Below are 25697 nucleotides of genomic sequence, written 5' to 3'. Positions count from 1 at the left end.
TTAGGGCAGAGCTTTGGATACAATCTTCTTTTGTATTGGAGCAGGGTATTTTCCAAACGGTGCGAGATGATTTCTTTTGCACAGCTATAGCATACCTTTTTTGAATCTTCAATATTTTTTCACTCGTCTTACGAGCCAATCAAGGCAAAAATTCACCCCCCAGGCACTCTGTAATATTCTCTCTCTGTGTGTGACTAGTCTTGTGTTGTATTAGTGCACCTTGTCCTTGTGTGTGTGTATTATTGGGAGTGGACTACATTCACCCTGATTGAACTGGCCCTGTCAACACTGGTTCTCGACTTGTGAGGTAACTCCCTTCTCCTCATGTGTCAGTACAATAATGCCTGCATCTGTAATTTTCACTCCATGCATCCGATGAAGTGGATTCTAGCCCACAAAAGCTTACGCCCAAATCAATCTGTTCATCTTTAAGGTGCCACCAGACTCCTTGTTGTTTTTGTGGATTCAGACTAACACGGCTACCCCCGATATATATAGATATATATGAAAGAGGGCATTTTAGTGTTTACAGGACATGGTTTTTCAGAAGGGATAAAAAGAAACACTTCAGTATGAAGATGTTTTACTTCTCAGCTCACGCAACTCAGATTTTTTGCCTGACACAGACTTAGAGCATGTTGCTCCAGGCTAGTGGTAGCACACTGCAACAGAGTCTAAGGTCACTGCTTCCCTCGCACCCTTCCTATTTCATTTCAAGCCGGTGATCTATGCTTTATGAAAAGTTTACAGCAATATATTCCTGTGCAGGACAAAAATACTTGATTACGTAGCTGTATTTCTGAGTAGAGAAAGAAAAATGAGGCAAATTCTATTCTAAAACTACTTTCAATCCATGACTAAAGAGACAGCTTTGGGAACCAACTTCATTGCCATCGCAATTCCTGCCGTTTAATCCCAGCATGTTTCATGTCCTTCTGCTCCATTGTAGCAACATTTGAACTACCTCTAAGAAAAACTGTTCATTCTCTTCTGCCACAAACACGTCTGCATTTCTGCTAAAGAGCGTGCGGTAAGACTTTTTTTTTCCTTCAGAAAGCTGGTGGGCATTATTTGTACTAAGAATAAAAGGCCATACAGGATAAAAGTGCAAGTCAAACACAAACACAAAAATGTACTAAATGATATTTGCTACACAGCTGTTATTTTACTAGATATTATAAATTTGACGTGACATGAGCTTAAAGGAATACAGTATGTTCATAATACAATGTGCTGTTTTTATCTGTATGGTATATTAGTGACAGTAATCACAGAAGATGTGAGTAAGGCACTAGCATGAAATTCATAGTCCTGAATCCAACTCTTTTCTTTCTTTCCATTAATTTTTCAGGAATTGTGATGAGTTGGGTCCCAGGACATTAAACTCGAAGAAATTAACAACGCCCAGCGCAACCACTATAGGCTAGTGCAGACACATTTTTAGCCACTACTTAAGATTACATTGGCATTTGGTTTATGAAATAGTAACTGAAATTTAATGTCACTTGCAATAAAAGCCCAGCTAACCTGCGGGCAAAGCATCTGGCCAGAAACGAACATTGGTCATTAACTATTGGTAGTGATTGATTTACTAGGCTAGTTATTACTGATTTTAATTCCAATGTGTCTGCATTTTTTTCCCCTCCTGTTGCAATGCAAACTCTTTGACTCAGGGATCAACTTTACAACTGCAGGAAAAAATCTAAACTTCATCTTCATAATTTAAAGGTCTAGTTCCCTGCACACTAGTCATATTTTTAAAAATTCTCAGTGTTTGGCTTCCAATTTCTCTTTTGTTATATTTTTAAAGTGTAATTGAATAAAGGCTGGACTCTCTGTGCCTGCATCTAGATTTTTAGGAAAACATTTCTAACTAAAAGGGTAGTTAACCTCCAAGGGCGGTTGTGGACTCACCATCACTGGAAGATTTTAAAAAAAAACATGTTGGTCAAATATCTGTCAGGGATGGTGGAGGTTTACTTGATCTTGCCACACTCTTGGGTGTGGTGTTCTGACCCATCTAGTGGCACCAAGACCACTGCGAGAGAGAGAGAAAAATGAGTCTGCTCTACAGCCTCAGATAACAGGCAGCTGTCTTTTAGCTCATGCTGTAGAGGCTCATGCTCTAAGCACCAGAAGTCCCCAGTTTGAGCCCGCTCGCCGACGACTGGGGTCTGTTGGCGTTACACAGGGGCCTGGACTTGATGCCTTTGCGAGGTCACGTCCAGCCTTATGTTTCATCCATGACCGTAACACATTTTGTAAAATAGTTGAATTATTGTTTTGAAGGCTAGACTACAGGCAGTCCCTGCCCCCACCCAAATCAGTTAATCTTTTAGTCTATGCCTCCCACAGCAGAAACATGTAAGCCATATGTGGTTTTTCTGAGTTTGTTAACTGGAATAGACAGGCAAAGCAGATACAGTATTTTGAACAAGATACAATGGAGCATCATGCTGCTACTCAAACTTTTATGCATCAAGTGGAAAAGATCCTGTGGAGTGGTGATGATGGTCGGGGGAAGGGGGCAATGATGAGTCAAGGCTGCTGTGGGAACCTTCTTAATTTTTGCATTTTTTCTTTGTTTGTGCATGCCCCTGAAATATGTGAATGTTCCTCCCTCCTTCACTTGCAAGGATGGTTCAGCCTAATTGTAACCATTTCCCAGGACCCTGTTTTGGGAGCTGCATGGGTTTGGGATCCACATTAGGGTGGGAAGCGGAAAGATGGGTAGTATTTTGTGGGGATGGGAGGGTGACATGATATGCATCCTCTAGAATTTGGGTGTCTGAAGATTCACATGGAAATCCTAGAGATGTTCCACAGAGAGCCTTTCTGTGCTGGGAATCTTAAGGGATATGATGGGGGAAGCCCACTCGTGTGGCTCCATCAAAGCCATGCTATCAGTGAGTGGGTTGTACCACAGGAGGACACTATCCAGCCCATAATAATAATGAAAATTAATTGGAAAATTATTACTGTGTGTGAGAGACCAAGTGCGCCTTAGCTGAATATTATTGGGACCTTTCAGTGTTAGGCTGTAAAGTAAAATCTTTCATTTGGGGTGAATGGGGGTACAGATGGGGACAAGGCAAAAAGAATTCACACTGTTGTGGCTGCTGCTGTTTGGTTGACCGTTCTCTGCAAGGCTGCGTTTAAAAAAGGCAACAGCACAGCTGTTTATATTTTGACAGCTGCATCTTGCCAACTGAAAAAGGAGGGAAACTATATTTAAAGTGAAAGCTTAAAATGTACAGGATGTTGCAGAATGCTATTGAGCTTCTGAAATCCTCAGTCTTTGCAATACAGTATTTTTGTGTCTGATGTTAGTGGACGGGCTTAAAACAATCTCCACACAATCTTCCAAACCAATCTCCCTTGTGAAAAGGGTCTCTGAAGCAGTTCCTCTGGCTGGCAGGCTGTGTCAGAAGAATGAGCATTTGGATGACCCAAAAGTTGGGGGGTGGGGAGTGAGGGGGTGGAGAAAACATGAGTGATATTTGTCCCTCCTGACCTTCAAAAATTCCTTGGATAATAGTTTCTCCACCTTGATGGTGCATATACTCCTCAATGAGTATTATTTAATTAGCAGGTTTCAAAATTCAGCCATTTTTGAATTGTGTATATTAAAAAAATTATATTACCTTACCAGGGGAAATTATTATGTTTAGTTTCATGTAGCTAAAAGACGGCTGCATGAATTTTCTATTTATACATATGGGGGAAAAGTCACCTTTCAACTGAGCCCATGTATGGAAAATTTCAGCCCTGCAGGAGAATGTTTCAGAGACTGAAATGGGGTCTGTAATTGAAATTATGGTTGCAATCTTCGCTTCAGTATTCACTGGGCAGAAAAGGCTGTAATGCAAAGGTTAAACTGGATCTTTTAAAATGGATTCCCAAATCCAAACTTCAGAGGGGTTTAGGTAAATGAAAAAAGTTGATCAACAAAGTTCAACTATGCATAATATATTTCTCCTGCTATTAGTAAATTGTAAGGAGTTCATTGAATTAATTCCCTTAGCTGTTTTTCCCAGAACTGCTGAACAGAAATGGATGAAGACTTTGCTCACAAATCAGGTAGATTTATGCATCACTAATCCATATAGATCAGCACTCCTTGAAATGTAAATTTCAGAAACAGACACTAACATTTTCACAGATGCACACAGGTTTCTGCCAACTGATGTTCCTACATACTAGTCACGTACAGATTATCTGTAAACCTCAGAGAAAAAAAAATGAACCTCCCTCCCCCCAAACCTGTATTGATGCCTGCAGGCAAATGTATAGAAAGATATTTGCTTTCTTTCAGAAACCTAAAGGAATTTGATGCAGACTTGTGAAATCGTCTGTTATTGGCAACTACTATAAATAAGCCTTTGTCTTCAACTTACATCTTTCACCAAGGAAAACCATTACACTTGCTTGATACAATTAAATAGAACTAACCTCAATCAAAACCTTGCCAAAACAAAGTGTGAAAAATGGTACAACTAAAGTGTTAGAGTGCATAAGTAATGGAAAATAATACTGGGGAAAAATGAATGCTATAAGTTAATGGTATGTCCTCTTCTGGAATATGGTTTTCACTTCTGGTTTGACTTCAGTGGGACACGCTAAGCAGACCCTTATTCCAGTGAGGCCTTTCATTAGAAAAAGATACAACTCTGACTTGGGTAAAAAAAAAGTTGGACCATAATTATTTATTCCTCTGTAAGTACATTTCAGATGTACTTACCCACTTTTACAAATCAGAGATTTACTAAATAATGATTGATACTCTAGAAAACTAAAATAATTGAAAAAGTTCATTGAATGATGAATGAGTGATTGGCTCTTAATACAGAAATTATATAAACACACACACATAAAAATAGCAAAAGTAGGTAATTTAAATATTAGTCTGAAAATACAAGCTGCTCTGCACAATTTTTAACCTTCTGCTTTTATATTGGAGAGGTTTTGACAAAGGATATATTTCCCTTTAACTTTGTCTGGGGAGGATTCTATTTAACCTCAAGAAGAGTTGTTGTGGATGTAAAGAAAACACTAACCAACTGTAGAAAGATTGAATAACTTCAGTTCCCATGTACTTCAGTTGGATTTCAAAGTACACACGATCTCAGTGCAGAAAGCACTAGATTCCTTGATGTTAGGGCCAGAAGTGACTATAAGATCATCTACTCTGACCTGCTGTATAACAGACCATAGAATTTCATCATAACTAAAAAGAAAAGGAGTACTTGTGGCACCTTAGAGACTAACAAATGTATTTGAGCATAAGCTTTCGTGAGCTACAGCTCACTTCATCGATGAAGTGAGCTGTAGCTCACGAAAGCTTATGCTCAAATAACCGATGAAGTGAGCTGTAGCTCACGAAAGCTTATGCTCAAATACATTTGTTAGTCTCTAAGGTGCCACAAGTACTCCTTTTCTTTTTGCGAATACAGACTAACATGGCTGCTACTCTGAGACCTATCATAACTAAACTATGTCTTCCAGAAAGGCATCCGCTGTTATTGAGTCAATGTGTCTCACAGAGTGGAGGTTTGTGATTGCTAGGGAACAGGCTGCAGTGTGGTACAAACTAACAGTACTAGGAACAACTAAGGGATAACATTTCAAAGTAATACTGGATGAGTAGCAAAACTCCCATTCACACCAAAGTGACCTGTGTGTAGGGGTGAAAGTAACTTGATGGATGGATTTACTGGTATGCAGGGCGGCCAGGATCCTGGGCAAAGTGTGTGTGGGGGGGCGTGGCTCTGGGCCCCCAGAAGGGGTGGGGCCTTGGGCGGAAGTGGGGGAACTGGCAGCAATAGCAGCAGCCAGGAACCCCTTTAAATTGCTGCCAGAGCCTCAGGATAGCGGTGGCTGGGAGCCCCAGGGCTCCAGTGGCGATTTAAAGGGCCAGGGGCTCCAGCTGCTGCCTGGAGCCCCGGGCCCTTTTAAATTTCTGGGCCCTGGGGAAGGTGCCCCTTTTGCGCCCTTCTCCCCTCCTCCCCCCCGCGCCCCATCAGCAACCCTGCTGGTACAGTTGGCTGTGTACCGGCTTTCTTACCGGTATGCCATACCGTACCGTACTGGCTTACTTTCACCTCTGCCTGTGTGGCTGAATCACCACCTACCACTGTGAAACTGGAGTTCCTGAATAGCAACATTCCAGCTGATCATGAAGACTATATTTTCTTCTTCTCTCCTGCCTGTCTGGAGTCAAGCCTGTTGATGAATATAGAAAGTATTTTTAAAATCCCACGCTAGGATCTTATTTGTACACTGGTGGGTGATTCTTAAGAGAGACTTTTCATACTATGATCATTAAGACCAAATGCAACTGCTAGTACATTTCTCAGACTAACTGTAACTGGCAAAAATAACTCCTGCCAGAATGATTAAAGTAAGTTTTCTTTTTCAGTATTGATACACATGAGAAGGGTTAGAACCTAAAAAAGACCAGCATGATGCTGTCAAAATTATAATGAACAAACAATTCCTAATGCATGAATATGGATTGACATGATTTTATAGAAAATCTGAGTAAATCATACTTTATATCTTGAATATAACTTGTGACTGATATACAATATTATATACATGTTACATGAAATTACTTTCAACTCTGAGTACATCTCATGATCTGCAAATAGAAATTACAAAAAAAAGTTATTCCATGCTTTGGAGAGCAGGCAATTAATATTTTTTCAGTAAACAATGTGTCAAATTAGATACATAAACTAAATCTAAGAGAGCAGTAGAACAATTAGTCACAGAAATACAAACAATAAGTCAGTATTGATGAAAAATTGTTTTCCATTCAAGAGGAAAGTGACAGTTTATGTAATTGAATAAACATTTGTACAATTGCTGACATCTAATGACTGTTTACAGATTTACTTTTTATTAAGCATATCAATATTGCTATGTAAACCAAGAGTGTTTTGGATCCTTGTCTATTTGCATCCTGAACCCCAAAATTTTAAGTTTCTCCAAATAGTTAATTTTCTCCACCAGTTTGAAGATTTTGCGCGCAATTAATAAGTGTTAATACTAACATTCTATATAGAAGGAGCTTCAACACAGAGCAAGTTGGTAGGTATTCAAAACCATAGTTGGACTGGAGCCCCTTTATTATATGTTAGTTATTTAAGTAGGAAGTACTTTACAATAATAGCTAATTTCACAGATTTTAAATTGTTTAAAGGAAGCACTTTTGGAGTCCCCTGTATTAACATATGTCATTATTCTACTGTATGAACGTTCTAGAAATCAATGCCATTATCATGGTGCATGATATGAAAAATACTACCAACAAAAATTACAGAACAGTTTGAATGATACCATTTCAACTATCTACATTTTGTATACTGCTTAAAGCACTCTCATTTTTCCAAAGAGACTCAACTCTGATCTCAGTCATACAGGTGTAAATCTGAAGTTACTCCACTGAAATTAATGGATTTGCAGCAGTGAAACTGAGATAAAATTCTGGCCCACAGTAGTTATACACAAATATATCAAACTTATTTCTCCCATGTTTAAAGGGTGCTGCTAATGGACAACTATCCCCAATGAAGGCTATGTTTTCAATATAACCACTTCTGACGTTTTCAATCTGAGCAACCCAGAGAGTTTACAAAGGTAACTTTGAAAATAGTTTATTTCAGGACATTTTAAGAAACATTTATTCCAAATGTATTAATGCCAGTCAAACGAATGATTAACCATTCTGTAAAATTTTGCATTGTGCTCTCTGAAGTAAGAGTAAAGTTGCTCTAAAACAGTGTTGTTGACAACAGGGTGGGGGCGCCCTTTGGATTCATGTAAACATCTCTCTCTTCCATCACTTCTAATGCAATAGAACCCCTTGGTTTGGTTAAAATAAAAATTTGAAGACATAATTCTGGAAGGAAGATTAAGAAATGTTTCCACTTTTTGTAACTCAGGAAGAGGGTCCTTGATTAAAGTATTGCCATCCACTATGTGAATCTGATCTAAGTTGAAATGCTTAAGCCACTTTTCCATATGGATATCATAGAGACTTCTCTGAATAGCTTTATATTTGGTATTAAGCGCTCCATTTTTAATAACAATTTCTTCAAAGGGCTGAACACGCTTGTGGCTTTCTAGTCTGTTGTAATATACTTGGGTATAATCAGATATTACTCTCTCAGTGGGGTCTCTTAGAATGAGGAGCAATTTAATAGAGCTATTCATGTCATGAATTCTTTCTGGAGCCTGTGGTGAGGTAAAATAGCCTGGTGTTTTCTCAATAGTAATTTGATTTTCATAAGAAAATGGCATCAGACTCCTATACCAGTCTATTCCTTTAACATAATTCTCATCCCAGTCAAAGAAGTGGACTTCTGTAGTTGCTACCACAATATTAGGATGAATATCCAACATTTCCAATAAGGCCCTGGTCCCTCCTTTTCGAACTCCTATAATGATCGTCTGAGGTATTCGTCGGTTTGTGCCAGGAGGTCTCACCTGTGCAGAATAGTGTTCACTTTTATTATTGAAAAATCCTACTTGCGACTTCAGTGTCTCCAGCAGTGCCCCATTCTCAACAGGAGCACCCTGAGTGTGAGTCAGCAAAAGATAAGCAGACACCAGGAAGAAGGCCATGTGGAGAATAATTAGTTCAAAATGCCGTTAAGCTTGGCTGGTGAAATAATAGGCGATTCCCCTCTTGAGGAGCTGGTTGACAGAACTGGGGGCGAGCGAACAACTTTCTGAAGCATCTGCAAAATAAAATAAGACTAATCATTATCTCTGTGTATATGCATGAATGCATCATAGATGAAGTCTGACTTCTCCTCTGTAATTAGTACCATGCAAAAAAGTTATCTAAAGCAGTTTACTTCCTCTCCCCCCACACCCCTGCCACTCTGTTTCAGGAGAGTAAAATGGTGAATTGACATTTTCTTGCTCAGTGCTGTAATTAATGGTGGATACTACATCAGTGAGAACATTTGCCAACTCAAAACACTGGACTAGACTATGAAGAAAGAAGAGGAGGCTCTACCTGGTTCTATTTTCCTTGCTATCATTTCCTTCCTTTTACTTCTTGCTATTTAGGACATGCCATTAATAGGGCTGTCAAGCAATTAAATAAATTAATCGTGATTAATCCCACAATTAAAAAAATGAAGCATGTCCTCTGGAATGGTGGCCGAAGCATGAAGGGGCATACAAATGTATAGCATATCTGGCACGTAAATACCTTGCATTGCTGGCTACAAAACTGCCAAGCAAACATCTGTTCTCACTTTCAGGTGACATTGTAAATAAGAAGCAGGCAGCATTATCTCCCGTAAATGTAAACAAACTTGTTTCTCTTAGTGATTGGCTGAACAAGAAGTTGGACTGAGTGGACTTGTAGGCTCTAAAGTTTTACATTATATTTTTTACATAACTGCACTCAAAAACAAAACAATCTATATTTGTAAGTTGTGCTTTCATGATAAAGAGCTTGCACTACAGTACTTATATGAGGTGAATTGAAAAATACTATTTCTTTTATCATTTTTACAGTGCAAATATTTGTAATAAAAATAATATAAAGTGAGTACTATACACTTTGTATTCTGTGTTGTAAATGAAATCAATATATTTGAAAATGTAAAAAAAACCCCAAAATATTTAATAATTTTCAATTGGTATTCTATTGTTTAACAGTGCAATTAAAACTGCGATTAATAGCCATTAACTTTTTTTGGGTAACTGCAATTAATCGACAGCCCTAGCCATTAATAATGATTCCATGACATTTTGGAGTATCAATTCATCTCCCCAAATTCACTGCTAGAATCTAACTAGCAAGTGTCATTTAGTTGATGCTTTAATTCTGTCTCCAATGGGCTATGGGTTGAGAGCCTTGACTTGTAGCACAGAAAGGATGTGTCTAGCAAGAGCAGAGTGAAACTAGGCAAAATCCTTGGGATCCAATCAGTAAGGAGACAGACAGACACAACAATGCATCAGAGCAAGAGAAATGGAGTCTGCATCAACTGAATGTGGAGTGAGAGGATAAACTAGTCTGGGTGGATTAGTTGCGGAAGCTCAAAGACCTGTGGTGTGTGCATGCACTCATGTGTAGCTGGGGTAGTTGCTGCAAGGTCAGAGCTTTAGAATTAGAGCAGAGAACATTAGTCTCTCCAAGGAGAGGCTAAAGGTTGTCTCCAAGAGATACCTAGAATACAATTCAGGGGATTCTAAAAGTTTTTGTCTGGGAGGTGGGAGAGGGGAGCAGGGGGCAAGTTTGGATGGTCTGGGCTCTATTTACTATTAATTCATCCTCAAACAGAAGAAAACCAGATATTAAAAGAGAGCAGGGGTTCTCAATCTGACAGTTGCAACTATCCCACCCTCCCAGATTGCTAAATGGGATGCAGGTCCCAGCTAGATGGAACAGGACTCCTGGGGATTGGAAAGGGATATATACAGAATATAGATAAAATTCATATGGTTTTACTAATATTTAAAATGGACTTTGTGTGAGGCCCCTCTATATACTATTTGGAAACTTAGCTATAACAGAGCTGGCATCACAGAACCACTGATAAAAAATAATTTAGAGAAATACAACATCTGCACCAGGATAACTATGCTTGAGCACACTGGACTGGATGTTCCAATCCCTTAAGGCCTTACTCAGGCAAAATTTCCTTGGGAAGGACTTCAGGATTTTGCCCTATTTCTGGGCAGCTAGAAGATTTTAATTGGTAAGCATGTGTATTATATACACCATATTTTTCTTAACATGATTTATTTTTAATCCTAATAAAATGGAGTGTGAAAACTAGTTCATTTGACAAGCTCTGGCTATAAATGGTGAAGTTATCTTATACAATGAAGCAATAGTCACTTAAAACAAGAACTACCTATTTAGATTCTATTTTAACCCTCTATCTCATTCTTCGATTTTTAAAATGGTCTCAGTTATTGCAACTATCGCTCCTTTTTCAGATTCTAGTTTCAGTGATTGTTGTGCTTTTTCTGAACATTAATCACATTAGTTCATTAATAACCTCTCTTACATAGTACCTCAAAGAAAGCAGACACTTTCTATTAGTCATGGCTCTGAAGAGGATTCACAGCTTCCCTCTATTAGATTCCTTTTGGTAATTGTTTAGTATGAGTTATTGGCAGCTTACAGGCTTAAGTTATCACAGTAATATTGTCAAAATTTTATGGTAGATTCTAATACTGTATAAGTAAAGCAGTAGATTTACTAAATGACAATTCTAAATCTAATAATTAAAGGGCCAAATCCAACTGCCTTGGAAGTCAATGGAAAGACTCCCATTGACTCTAATGGGAATTTGATCAGGCTCTAAATTATAGGCAGCATTCATCAGCAAGATTTTTGGACTGACGGAGTATATCTAAAACTTTAATTTTACTTATAAACAGTGCCACCTGTTGTGGAACTAACTTCACTCAAGACTATCCACATTAAAGACTATCCACCAGAGCTCCCGGCGGAAGACCCCAGGGGCAGCAGCCTATTCAAAAGGAGCAATAGATACACAAATATATGCACATATGGACATATTTAAATACTAGAAAAATCCAATCTTTAAATCCAGTCTGAAATTTTAAGCCAAATCAAACGCAAGAAAAAAGTCCAAAGCAGAATGCCTCTCTAATCACAGGTTTCAGAGTAACAGCCGTGTTAGTCTGTATTCGCAAAAAGAAAAGGAGTACTTGTGGCACCTTAGAGACTAACCAATTTATCTGAGCATGAGCTTTCGTGAGCTACAGCTCACTTCATCGGATGCATACTGTGGAAACTGCCCACAGTATGCATCCGATGAGGTGAGCTGTAGCTCACGAAAGCTCATGCTCAAATAAATTGGTTAGTCTCTAAGGTGCCACAAGTACTCCTTTTCTTTTTTCTCTAATCACAGATAGACTAAATATTGTTATAGTTTTACCAGTTGAGAGAAAACTTCTGTTTAAAGGGTTCATACACATCACCATTTTATTATGAGTTTTTCATTCAAGATTTATTTTAAATTCTCAAAAACAACACAAGGGACACCAAATGCAAGTTTTTATATTAGGACACTATGGCAGAATGTATATATTCACACCAGGAGTAATTTGCAGCCACATATTCAAAAATGGCTACTATTTTTTGGGTGTCCATCTTGAGAAACCTTGGACCTAATATTCAGATGTGCTGAGCACCTAAAACTGCAATGGAAGTGGCAGGTGCACAGGTCTTTTGAAAAGCCAGCTGAAAGCACCCTATGTAGAGCTCCCAAAATTGAGGTACCTAAAAACAATGGCGCTCTGTGAAAATTTTGGCCATAGGATTTGAATGCAAGTCAGATGCTACAGTCTAAGAATTTCCAACACAGTTCTACCTCTGTGGCTATTGATATTTCTAAATGGTTTGCACAGTGTTATGAATCAGATTTAAGGACAATTATAAAAAAAGTATTTTAAAAAATCCCCTTTTTATGAAAACCACCGCAAACACAGAAGCACCATGAAGTCAATAAACCTTAAATACCATTTTTTGTTTAAAGATGTAGTGGGAACAAAAACACATTAAAAGAATTACAGTAATTATAAATGAAAATGTGATTAGAATGCAAATCCACCCTGTAATAGCTAGGCCTAATCTTGCCTTTAGAATTAGGTATAAAAGATGAAATACTGCTTTCTTCTGACTTCCTGCCTACAGGCACTGCAGGCAAGGAGTGTAGCAGAAATCCCATACCCCACTGCACAGGAGGAGGTTGGTCTACAGAGAGACTCCACAAACACCCAGTGTACTGTGGAATTTAGTTACGCCGTGAGTCCATCAGAAACCAGGTGGGCTTTGTTAGCAAGCCAGGGGAGGAGTCATGGCCTGTGCATCCATGAACTGGGCAGTCATTCACCAAAATATCAGGCTGTTTTCACTACTTCCACCACATTCTGAGTTAGAAGACTTACAGCCTGGATGTGCCTGATATGATAAGGCTGAAGGCATTCATCAGAAAACACATCAGAACTCTTTATCCAAGTAAGGAAGGGATCTGAGACTTATAAGGACACTTACTGATTAGGATAGTGGATATTTCTATATATATTTTTTGCCAGTGAGAATATTGCTTCTCATGAAAAATTAAGCTCATATTTAAATTATCCTATGCTCTTGCTTACATCTGACCTTTTTATTTGAGACCCCCAAATGAGGTTTTCTTATGCTTTTCATTTAGCTCCAGTGGAAAAGATTTCTACTCATATGTCAGCAAAGAAAGGCAATTTAAGAGGTTTATCAGTGGTAGTCTCTTAGTTTGCATAATCAGTCGATTACCTATTTGAATAATTAATGTATAAAATTATTGTTTTCTATATTCTTTACACAAACATTGTTAGGATATTTAATCTGTTATTGAAATGCACTTAATATTTTTTCTTTTTTGGGTAAACCTTATGAAGAATGAAATAGGCTGGAAAAGTGAAAATTTACTTATCTAGAAAAATTATACTGATATACAGCAACATAGAAACAACAAACTGTTGTTTTTTTTAAAAAAAAATTGTTCAAATCCCCACCAACTTTGGTGAATTAAAACACGAACACTATGGTTCATGCTGTAACATCCAGAATCCCGATTCTGCAAATAGACATGCACAAGTGAACTTCTCCGCACACATATTCAGATGCAGAACTAGGGTCCATAGGACGGGGTTTTCAATTAATTACAACGAGAGTTGTCCTTCTATCTCTCAAAGGCTCCACTGAAAAATCCCAGCCTTGATTTAAAACAGAGTCTGCCTATTATATATTATTTCTTCATATTATGGTGTTCCCAGAAGCTTTGGCCAAGATTGGGAAACCACTGTGCTAGGCATGGAACCAACACATAATGAACACTTACGTAGCTCTTTAAATTTTGTAGATATAAGAACAAAACACTGTAGATGAACTATTACACAGGCTGTTTATTTATTGTGCCCAAGCCCTGAGAGATTTGTTTTGTTTGGTCTTGTAGTTATTTTGATTCAAAATGTGGAAACAGACCTAAAAATGAGGTTAAACTGTCAAGGAGACACATTAAGGACAGTTAGGTGCAGTCTGTTTTTCATTTGTCCTATTATTTACAACCTCTATGATCATTAGAGTTAACATATACAGTGAAGTTCAAGCCTCTTAGGAGGCTACAGCAGCCATAAGTATAGTAAGCTGGTACTTTAGATGTTTCTCATGCTTTAGGTCACAGATTCCCAGACTCAGGCCCAAATGTCAAAATGTCAGCTCAAAGAATCCCTCATCTGTTATTTTGGGAAGGTTACATTTTCAATTTCAGCAGGTCAGGTTGCAATTGTACCTCTGAAGGTGTGAGACAAATGATAAGACAGCAATAGGTAAGAGCTGACTAGGTTCCAATCACATGAACAAGAGTGCACAGAGAATGCCATGCAGTCATGGAGAGAATCATCACGGTATGCTGCATGAAGTTTATGTTGAAAAAGGAAAAACAAACAAACAAACCAAACTTTGAAATGGAAATAAGTGGATTTTTTTTTTAAAAGGCCAAAATATCCAAATATTTTGCATTTTCATTCACTGAGTTGACTTTAAAAGAAAACATGGAGAAAAGCACGCAGATAGGTTCACAAAGTGCTAATTAACACTATGTAAAGGCAAATCATTACAAAAGAGAAAACAGTTGACTATCTGGATTTGCCATTCCAGAAAAATTCAGAGTAAATTGAAATCTGGGCTATTTTAGTCACATGCTGAGAGTTCTAAAACAAATTTTGGGAAACATTCAAACATATCTACATTTTCTTTTTACTAATGATGATCGCTCATTTATTACATAAATGCTACCAGAAAATAAAGTCCCAAGTGACATCTGCAAATAGATAATACTCAGGGCAGTGCTTATTTTTATATGAAATATTTAATGTTTAAATGGAACAGAGTTCAGAGTTATTACATCTGTTTTGATACACAGGTTTTTCCAGCAAACTCAGGTGAGAACACCTAAAGCTTAATTCTGCTGTACTGCATCCACAATCTGTATTTTCATTTGTGACATTTGTGTATTTTCATTTGTGGAGAAAACTGTAAGCTGTTTAAAAAACATCAGAAACAGGGAAAAGGTTTTGCAAAAAAAATGGCTAGCTAATGATCTCAGCTACATGGGAGTAAGTCTGGAATAACTATGACTTCAATGGCGTTACTTTGGATTTAAACCAGTGTAACAGAGCTCAGAGTCTGGCCCGAAGTCTTCTACTACAATCAGGCAACAATCTGTGTTGTACATCTGTCATAGCATTTCTAGTCACAATAGTCATATAGGACCCTGTACTTCAATCATTAAGCTGAGCACAAACAGGTTCCATTCTTTGCAATGTAGTATTATGCACAGGGCCCTTTGAATTCTGTGATTTCACAGCTGCTGTACTTAGGGCATCTATTTCTTGTGACAGTTTTGCAATTAACTGCCATTTTTTCTACCTGCATGTCCATCTGCCACCTTTGGTTTAAATGTTGTTAGGTGGGACAAGCATCCTTCATAGCTAGGTTTCAGAGTAGCAGCCGTGTTAGTCTGTATTCGCAAAAAGAAAAGGAGTACTTGTGGCACCTTAGAGACTAACCAATTTATTTGAGCATGAGCTTTCGTGAGCTACAGCTCACTTCATCGGATGCGATGAAGTGAGCTGTAGCTCACGAAAGCTCATGCTCAAATAAATTGGTTAGTCTCTAAGGTGCCATAAGTACTCCTTTTCTTCATAGCTAGGTGATTTAGCATGAGAAATGCTCCCCAGAGAGCTAGGCTTCTGACTGGGATGCTGAGATCAGGGCCCTGCATGCCACAATCAACCATCCCCAAGGGCTTTAGGTTACGTTTATGCTTCCCCTTATCGTGGGGCTGGCCAAGGTGTAACCTGGAGCCTCGGGACTGATCTAAATTGCTCATAGTTGCAACAGTTACTTCCAGCAGCTTCGAACCCAGGGCCGTCTCTACCCATTTGCAAAATATGCAGCTGCGTAGGGCACCAGGAAATTTGGGGCACCTGCGTGCTGCTCCAGCCCCTGCTCTACCTATTCCCAATGGCTCCAGCCCCTGCTCTGCCCCAGCCCCGCCTCTTCCCGACCCTGCTCCGCCCCAGCCCTGCCCCCACTCCCGCCCTTCCCCTGAGGACTGCAGCAGGGGTTGAGCTGCCTTGCACTCACTGGCGGTGGTAAGTGTAGCGACCTGGCCAGCCGGCCCCAATCCCCGCGGAGGCCTGGGGCTGCGTAGGGCACCAAAATGGCTAGGGAAAGCCCTGTTCGAAGCACTAGAATGCAGCAGTATTCTGGCCACATCCCCTGTCTCTTAGCCATTATTGCTACGTTGGGAGTATGGCTAAGTCACCTGGAGCTTCCCCTTAGAAAGTGCTTAGATTGCATTTTCTTTCTGGGTGCTTTATTTGAGCAAGCAGGCAGAGCTGGGGATGAGAATCTGCTTCATAACCCTTAAAGATGCTGTGAATTGTCATCTCTAATCTAATCCACCCTAAGTAAAGCAATTGGATGTGTCTTTCTGCAGAACAAAACACATTCCAACATCCTATAACCTTTGTGTAGCTTGTTGAAGGAGTAAGGTTGTGAAGGGTTTGACCAGGGCTGGGGAAGAGAACACGTGTGTCTGGAACTAGTAAAGTTGAGACTGTTCTGGCAAGATTTTCTGCCCAAGTTAATGCAGCAGCAGCCACAACAGTATCTGAAACCACCTTAATTTATGTTCTAGAACATGCAGTGCAGGACCATGGCAATAACCATAGCTGCTGACTCTCTCCTTAATGATTTCTTCACTATAAGAAGTCTAAATCTATTTTTAATTGCCTGGGGAAAGTATCATGTGCCCTAAAAGAGTTTTGCACTATTGCCAAGACATCACAGGCAGTCACTCACAATAGATTACCAGTGTATGTGCTCAGCTATGTGGCATCAGGTATTTTCTCTGAAAGATTCCAAATACATTTACATATGTGAAGAACTCTACTTTGTTTGGACTCCGCATTGGGTAGTCCTGTGGCAGGAAGGGTAGGGTGCAAGGAATGTCCTTCTTAACTCATACACACGGCCTAGCACAATCATGATTCCTCTCAGCACAAGGACTGCCAAGTCTATCATGGTTGCAAAGCTGGACTCCTCAAAAGATTAGAGAGGGTCTACGACCCAACCAGTCTTCCACAAAGTCAGGAGGATTGGTACAACACAAGGCAAAAGAAACAGCATAAATTAACCCTTTCCAAGACTTCAGAGTGGTGCAGGAGCTGTACTCTCCTAACTTTGGAATCCCTATTCCTGCCTGTAGTGAAATCCTTTAGAAACCACTGCTGGGGTAACGTCCACATCATCCCCTACCATGGGTCATGTCTTAATTTAGAGCACAATTAAGCCCTTCTGCTATGTATCTGGGAACTCTGAACATTTAAAAATAGTATTTGCCAGAGCTATTTGGCTCACCTTCAAAGAATGTTATAAGTGTTAGAATATGAATAAAGTATGAAAAGATGCTCAATGTATCCAGTCTATTTTTTTCTTAACAGCCTCACAACCAAATACCTTCATCAGGCCATCATTATATCCCACATGGACTATTGCCTCCTCTGTGGCCTCCCAAAAACACACATTGCCCCCTTTAGCCACTTTAAAAAATCCACCAGCTAAAGCCATCTTCTTTACCTGCCGATTTGATCATGCTATTACCCTCTTCAAATCCCTCCTTTGGCTTTCACATCTGCTATAGCATCAGATTTAAGCTTCTCTGCACCACATTCAGCGTTCTTTATAACTCTTCCCCTTCCTACTTATACTCACTTGCTGAGCTTCATGTTGCCCTAGCTCCCTCTGCTCCACGCAGTGTTGCCATCCTCCATCCCCTACGTGTCAGCTTCTTGAATCATCGTCTCCATGCCTTCTTCCACATGGTCTCTTATGCATGGCATGACTCCAATTACAAGGCCCCTACCCTGTCCATGTTTAAGTCCCCCTTAAAGACCTACTTTTGCCATCCTGCCTAGAGTGAATCAAATGGTTTCAGTTGTTAGTTACATCGCTTACCACTGCTACTGGAAGGCATTCATATACTACAGTGATGAGGGCAGTATAAAACACTCATACAGAATAGCAGTTGACTTGTGTTTTAAAAGAAAATCCATATTGATTTCCTTTCCTCAACCTCTGTCTACATGTCTGTACATCCTTAGACTCTGAGCTCCGTAGAACAGGGACCGTCCTTTCTTGAATACATTGGAGTGTTACCATAAACAAAAATTAACTAATAAATGATGATGCAATTTATACTGAAAAAAAAATCCCCAATCTTGAAACAGTTAACAGATTGGTTCCTAAAAATTATGTCAGGTAACATGGTTCAACCAGCATCTTGTGTGGCTGGGGAACATGTTTTAGAAACTTTTCTGGAAACGGCCCTTGAGACCAGCTAAGTTAGAGCCCTAAACAACTTTTTGAAAGTTTTTCTCATTTGACCTAGTTTTGCTGCTTAGTTCCAGTCTGTTTCTAAGAACCTAGAAAAGTGTTTCAGATTGGAGATAGTTTTGTAATGTAGACAGATCATAAGAATGGTCATACTGGGTCAGACTAAAGGTCTATCTAGTCTAGTATCCTGTCTTCTGATAGGTTTCAGAGTAGGAGCCGTGTTAGTCTGTATTTGCAAAAAGAAAAGGAGTACTTGTGGCACCTTAGAGACTAACCAATTTATTTGAGCATAAGCTTTCGTGAGCTACAGAGTGTACAGAGTGTACAGAGTGTAGCTCACGAAAGCTTATGCTCAAATAAATTGGTTAGTCTCTAAGGTGCCACAAGTACTCTTTTTCTTTCTGTCTTCTGATAGTGGTCAATGCCAGGTGCCCCAGAGGGAATGAACAGAACAGGTAATCATCAAGTGATCGTTAGAATCTGAATCCTGGTTAGGTTCACCCCAGCTCTGGCCACAGGCACAGAGAAGCCCAAATTGTCCCCACTCAATGTTTTATTTATTTATTTATTTATTTAATCTAGTTACTTCTTTATCCCATGAGTAAGTGACAGATCTGGTTTCATTCACTCATAGGTTCAGTCACGTGTATTGTGATTCAAGGGAGTCCAGAAATTGAAAGACAAATAAATGATCAGTAGTATAGAAAGCTTGTACCCCTTTTAGCAGGTCCACACTAAAGGATTCTCAGGGTCTGGTTTGCCTATTGTTTGAGATCAAGAGTTGTTACAATTACATACTCAAACAAAACTGGGTCTGCACTTTCTAACAGTATTAATAATGTTTTTGAGTACAAACAAATACTTCAGTTTAGCTAGTTTACAATTCATTTATTATTTTACATGATGGAAATTTCTTAGATTTATTGCCAGAATAAAACATTACCTTGAAAATATTACCAGGGATAATCTAATTCAGAATATGCTGTAAAACTGATGTCTAAATAGATCAAAATTGCCTTTGGGAGCAATTCCATCAGAACAACATTCCAGGTTCAGTCTAAGAAATTTGATTGATTTTGATGAAGCTCTATGATGTTAGATCCTGTGGTTAGGCTATAATTGCTACATAAATGTAAAAAGGATTTAACAGGATTTAAAGGATTTAAATTGGAATACATTATTTCAATAATTTTTGTATTTTGCTGTCTTTATGCAATTAAATGCACATTTTTAGAAGACAATATGAGCTGTTTTGTATAATGAAAACAATAGATTTTAAATTGCAGCATCATGCACTTCCTGAATCTCAGCACATTCCTATTAGCTTTATGGTACATAATTAAAAAATTAACCCCATGATACAGAGTCTATATTATAGCGTCATTATATGTTATGTTTTCTATTATTTGGTAATGTTGGCGTTGCTTAGTAACATCAGTAGACTTGGTATACATTCGACAGAAGTGAGAGTTAGAAGGAAATTAAAGCTGCAGAGAAAACCTGGGTATTTTTTTAATTTTTGAAAATCTTAGTGATGACATTTACTAAAGGGTCTAATAAATTGGTTGAAAATCATTTTAATTTAGTTGAGTGTGGAGCAGTTAAGGGTTTATTTGAACTCTTATAAAATCTATTTCTGAGGGAGTTCATAATTTATCTTGCTTCAGTCTTAAATAAAGCACTATAGGGTCAATTTAACCATAGTAATAACATTATAATTAATAACACTATTTGCCACTTCTGAAGGGCTTTCTGCATGAGGATTTCAAAGCACTTGACATGCATGAATTAACTCACTGCACCCCAGTGAAGTGCAGTAGGTATAGAATTCCCATTTTACACAAGGAAATTGAAGCACATGCTTAAATGCTTTGATGAATCAGGGTTTATGTGACCTGTCCCAGGCTGTATAGCAAGTCTGTAGCAGAACCAGAACAGAACCCAGGACTTCTGATTTCTACTTTCATGCTGTTACATGACAATTGCTCCCCCTCTCATGGCAACAGAAGATTTATGTTGAACTTGAGAGAAAAGACTCAGTATCTCAGGGTAACAGCCAATTCTTCTACAACATTTGGCTAAGTATTTTAGTTGGAGATGCAAAAAAAAATATAATATTTGGCTTCAAGCTTTCACAGTCTGTAACACAGCTCTGCAAAAATAGTCCCTTCACTGGGGAATCTGGCAAAAAAAGCAGCAGCAAAACCAAACATTTTCGTGGGGGCTGGACTGGGACCAGAGGAAGCAAACTATACTTTGTTCTTCCCTTAACAATTTTCTTGTAAATCAAAAGCCGTTTTTGGAAGTGAACAAATGTTATTTCACTGTGAAATTCCGTTACACTGAGGATACCAGCTCATTCCAACACAGGCCACCAAGCAGCCTTAAGATGATAGCTTTCAGACATTACTAAGGGCTTGTCTACACACACACAAATTGTTTCACTTTAGCTATACTGGTATAGTTCAAGTGGTACAACCTTTCTAGTATGGATGCATTTATATGGGTATCAAAGTTCCTTATACCGGTATTGCTTATACCTAGGTATGGAAGGCGAGTAAGATATACCACCATAACTGCTTTCACACTACAGGTTGTAGTCGTATAACTATTTCAGTAAAGAAATCACTCCCCTAACTGAAACAGTAATGTCAATATAAAAACTGCATAGACAAGGCCTTACCTGGGCTGGATTTGAACTGGTGAACTCCTTTTGCCAAGCACCTAGAGGCTCCAATGAAGATTAAAACCCCACTGTGCCAGGAACCCCACAACCAAAAACCAGTCCCTGCCCTAAGGAACTTGCAATCTAAGTATGTCACATGAGACAGCTGTTGGACACAACAAACAGATCTGTGGGCTAGGGTTGCCACACGTCCGGTTTTTGACCAGAATGCCCGGTCGAAAAGGGATCCTGGAGGCTCCAATAAGCGCTGCTGACCGGGCTGTTTAAAGTCCAGTCGGTGGCACAGTGGGGCTAAGGCAGACTCCCTGCCTGCCCTGGCTCCATGCAATTCCCGGAAGCGGCGACATGTTCCTGTGGCCCCTAGGGAACAGCGACCATTGGGAGCTGTGGGGGCGGTGCCTGCAGGCGGGGCAGCGTGCGGAACCACCTGGCTCCTCCACCGAGGAGCTGCAGAGACATGCTGGCTGCTTCTGGGAGATGCCTGAGGTAAGTGCCGCTTGGAGCTGCACCCCGAAACCTCTCTCGTGCCCCAATCCCCTGCCCCAGCCCTGAGCCCCCTCTCGGAGCTCGCCTCCCACACTCCAGCCTCCTGTCCTGAGCCCCCTCCTGAACCCCAAGCCCCTTATCCCCAGCCCCACCTCATAGTCTGCACCCCCAGCCAGAGTCCTCACCCCCTCCTGAACCCCAACCCCCTGCCAGGTGAAAATGAGTGAGTGAGGGTGGGGGAGAGCAAGCGATGGAGGGAGGGGAGATGGAGTGAGTAGGGACAGAACCTTGGAGAAGGGGCAGGGCAGGGATAGGACCTTGGGGCATGGGTGGGGCAGAGATAGGGCTGGGGCATTTGGTTTTCTGCAGTCAGAAAGTTGGCAACCCTATTGCGGGCACAAGGGGACAGTGAGACAATTATGATTAGTGTAACAGGCAGTGGTCACAGCACATCAGATGTCTAGCCATTGCCAGGTGTTTCATAAACATCCTGGTAGAAGTGAGCTTTGGAGAGATCTGAAGCAAGATAATGTATTAGCTTTGCAGATTTTTATAGGGGCTCCTCTAATGCCTAAGGGTTGGTTTTGGAGAAAGTGCAAAGGTGTCTGCAGGAAAAGTGGCCAGTAATGTCTGATATCACTGGCAAGGTAGAGAACCTAGTTCTTAGGGGGAAATTAACCAAAACATGTCCTTGTCTTTAAATTAAAAACCACAACACAAGACACAACACAGCTGTTTGATAAAACTGAAGTGGACAAACATAGATTACACAAGTTATCATAGATGCTGGTATGCTAGGTGGTGAAAGTGGAGCTAGTCACATTAGATAATACATGCAAATCTGTTTTCACTTAATATTTTTTATCCATTTCAACAAAACAGGCAACCCAATAATCCAATGCATAAAACCCATTGCTTAGTATAACTAAATATGAATTTATTCAAATCCAATAAAGGGAAGAATAAATCTTTTAATTCTTAGCAATGAGACATAAAAGTAATGGGACCATCAAAAGTCATCATTGCAATGCCTTTATCTCCCTCTGTAGAATAATTTGAGAAACTTCTTAAATACTCAGCATATGTGCAATTGTTACAGCAAAGAGTGCCTATCTTTGGTTGATTCCTTCCATTCTTAAATTCAGCTACCCTTATGTGCATAGCTCAGATATGTCCAGTCATAGAAGAGGAATAAAAAAGGGTAAGTAGCAGGACAGAGCAATAAATGCCACAGAGTAATTTGAGCAGTGACAGGAAGTGGACTGGTAAAATAAAAGAATAGCATGGAAGCTCTAAAGAGAGCCTTAAATCAGAGTTACAGTAGGGAACATGAAGGAGCTAGACAGGTGAAACTGAAGTCAGTGCTGCAACATTTTAAGCAGAGAATAATTTCTTTGGAAGAACACCACATGGAAATGAGAAAATGGTCAATATTAATAACTTTTTAAACCCAACTATTCCATGAAGCTAAAAATTGGGACAGAGTACTCACACCAGCACATCTTTCTGAGCATGAAAGAACTGGTAACTATGGCCAAGATCCTCAAAGGTATTTAGGCACCTAGCTTCCACTGAAATCAATGAGAGTTAGGTGCCTTAATACTTCTATGGATCTAGGCCTATAACCTCATGTGTTTTCTCAATCCTCCACCACCATCTTAATCACAATGCTACTTCCATTCAATTCAGTGGGAAAACCCATTGATCTGAAATAGTGCAGACTCAAGTCCTTAACTCCCATCAACACGGACCCTGGAGAATCAGACCCAAAAGGGAAAAAGCACTTGTATGCTACAAGTACGATACTTTCTATCATAGATTTCATTGTTTTTTTCCCAACTATGCCATGGTTGAGATTTATCATAATTCTGAGGTTATTCTTGTTTCCATGTGCATTTGAAAACTAGTCAGATAGAAGTGGATGGGAAAAAGCCTTGTATGCAAGAATTTTGGAACTCCTATTCCCTCAGTATTGATGTCAGTTGTGAAACGTATGAAAGCACTGACCAGGAAAAAAGGACACATACTACTTGCCAAAGGGAGTAATGCTTTAACTTTTGACCTGAAGCTGCTTTCCTGAACATCCACAAAACTCCCACTCAGTTTGGGTTACGCAAGGAATACAGGACAAGGGGAGTACTAAGAACTGCAGATCCCTGTGATATTCAGAGTAACAGACAGAGATAGCAGTTTACACCTTTGCCAATGGATGTTGTTAATCTTAACTACAACTGCACATCATCTATTTCATTTTACTAAAATTAAAACGTGTGTACTTAAATTAAGGGGTGATGGGGGGGAAGCATTAATAAAACATTTTCTTAAATTATGCATTTCCTATAAATATGGTATAAAAGAATCCACTGAAATGCTTATCAGGAGCCATAAGCCATCTTAAGACATCTCCTGAGAATGAAAAAAAGTCAAAAGGTACATATTTAAACTCAAATTACTAGACACAGTATATATTTAACCCAGAGCAGGGTGAAGAAGTAAACCATTTACAAGTTCTAACATTAGCAGTGAATTTATTTGGTTGGATCTTTTGTTAATGAGACCGCATTTCCATAACATCCCACAATCACCAACTTCCAGAAATAAAAAAGAAAATAGCTATTTCATGGCTACAGATAGGAGCCGCAAAGTAATTGCAATTGGCTGCAGGCTTCCCTCTTACCAGGTACACAGACTATAATGAACTAAAAAAAAAAAAAAAAAAAGCTATGGAAGGTTAGCATAAACTATAAATACATTAAATACCTGGCAGGTGATGTTAGCAGATTGGAGTTTTTAAAAGTTTACTTCCCTGAGACTAGAATTACCTTCTTCTAATTATTTTTTCTGATAATTTAAGATGCAAAATTGCCTGATGATATTATAACTGCCAATTATTTATATTCATTCACACTGCAACAGATTTCTGGGCTAAGTATCTTTTATAACCTAATCATTTTTATATCACTATGATATTTTGAAGATGAAAAATAAAATCTTCCGTGTATGTATTGTTGTAGTCTAGTCTTGGTAAATTCCCTTAATGTGCTTAATTCCACATAACCATGCAAGTGCAAAACATGTCTTCATTGCCTCTAAGTGGGGATAAAAAAAAAATCTCTTAATATGCTATAGCCTGTGGTCAGACTAATACAAACTGACAAGGTCAGTTTGAAATGTTGGTCTAAACCAGCATGGGCATATTTCAAATAGAATTATAGTCTTGTTTAAGTTTACACCTGTAACTGTCAATTATACTTCAGGACAAATGCTTTAATTAAGCAATAAAACACGACAGGCAATGCTTTAAGCAAAATAGTAGTACACATCAAGTGCAAGATGTGACGATGTTCAGTTACCCACTGGCTGTGGTTTTAGGCCCAGTCCTGCAGTTCTCACTCAGGCAACCTCCCACTGAGTAAAGATTGCAGGATCAGGTCATTCTACCAGTGGCATGATTAATTATATTCATCCACCATCATTCTGAATGAATACAAAGGGCACTTTGACACTCCCCAATTTTTGGGGAGAAAAAAAGATATGTTGTGTAGGAATCACGTGACATACTCTGAAAATCAAAGTATAAATAATTATTAGAATCACAAAAGGATGTCAGTCACTGATGGCTTACAAGAAGAGGCCAGCTGGGCTCCACAGGACTACAGGACACCAAGAACCCAATGGACCTCCTCCCCAAATCTATGAAACTGAAGACCTCCAAGGTTTCCCACAGAGTCCTTTGAAAAGGCCTCAGCTCCCAGGGAAAGAAGAGTGGAGCACAAACTTTCAGTGCTCCAAACTGCTGGGAATCCTGTGACATTATTGGGCAAAGGTTCAGAGATGTTTCTGGAAGGGAGGTCCTGGACTTTCCAGGAATGGGGAGGAGTTGGCTGTAGGCAGGGCTGGGTAGAAAGGAATAAACACTTCTACTGGTGCAATTCAAAAAAGAATTGGGCAGAAACTTGTAAGAAAATAATTGTTTGCTAATGTTTCTACCCCTTGACTTTGTATGCCATGTGCTTTCAGAAATAAAAAGCTAATTTAGAGAGTTATAGCTGAAATCACAGTCTCAGGACAATTGTT

General features: G+C 39.3%; 1 protein-coding gene across 6 annotated transcripts in view; it reads right to left on the bottom strand.

Annotated features, from left to right (window-relative positions):
* Nucleotides 1-484: 484 nt before the first annotated feature.
* LOC102947282 (heparan sulfate glucosamine 3-O-sulfotransferase 1) overlaps nt 485-25697 on the bottom strand; it is a 106908-nt gene continuing 81695 nt past the window's right edge. For 5 of the 6 annotated variants that reach the window (XM_037905529.2, XM_043551107.1, XM_043551111.1 and 2 more), the window contains exon 2: nt 5945-8744. In XM_037905529.2, the coding sequence (XP_037761457.1) occupies nt 7699-8628 (930 nt within the window). In that variant the 5' untranslated portion in view covers nt 8629-8744 and the 3' untranslated portion in view covers nt 5945-7698. Of the gene's footprint in view, nt 8745-25697 lie in introns of all 6 variants that reach the window. The other variant, XM_043551109.1, reaches the window with a different exon arrangement.

Source organism: Chelonia mydas, chromosome 7 (assembly GCF_015237465.2).
Source record: "Chelonia mydas isolate rCheMyd1 chromosome 7, rCheMyd1.pri.v2, whole genome shotgun sequence".
Classification (NCBI taxonomy): Eukaryota; Metazoa; Chordata; order Testudines; family Cheloniidae; genus Chelonia; species Chelonia mydas.
The sequence above is the reverse complement of the archived record's forward strand: the minus strand, read 5'-3'. Positions and strand labels throughout refer to the sequence as shown.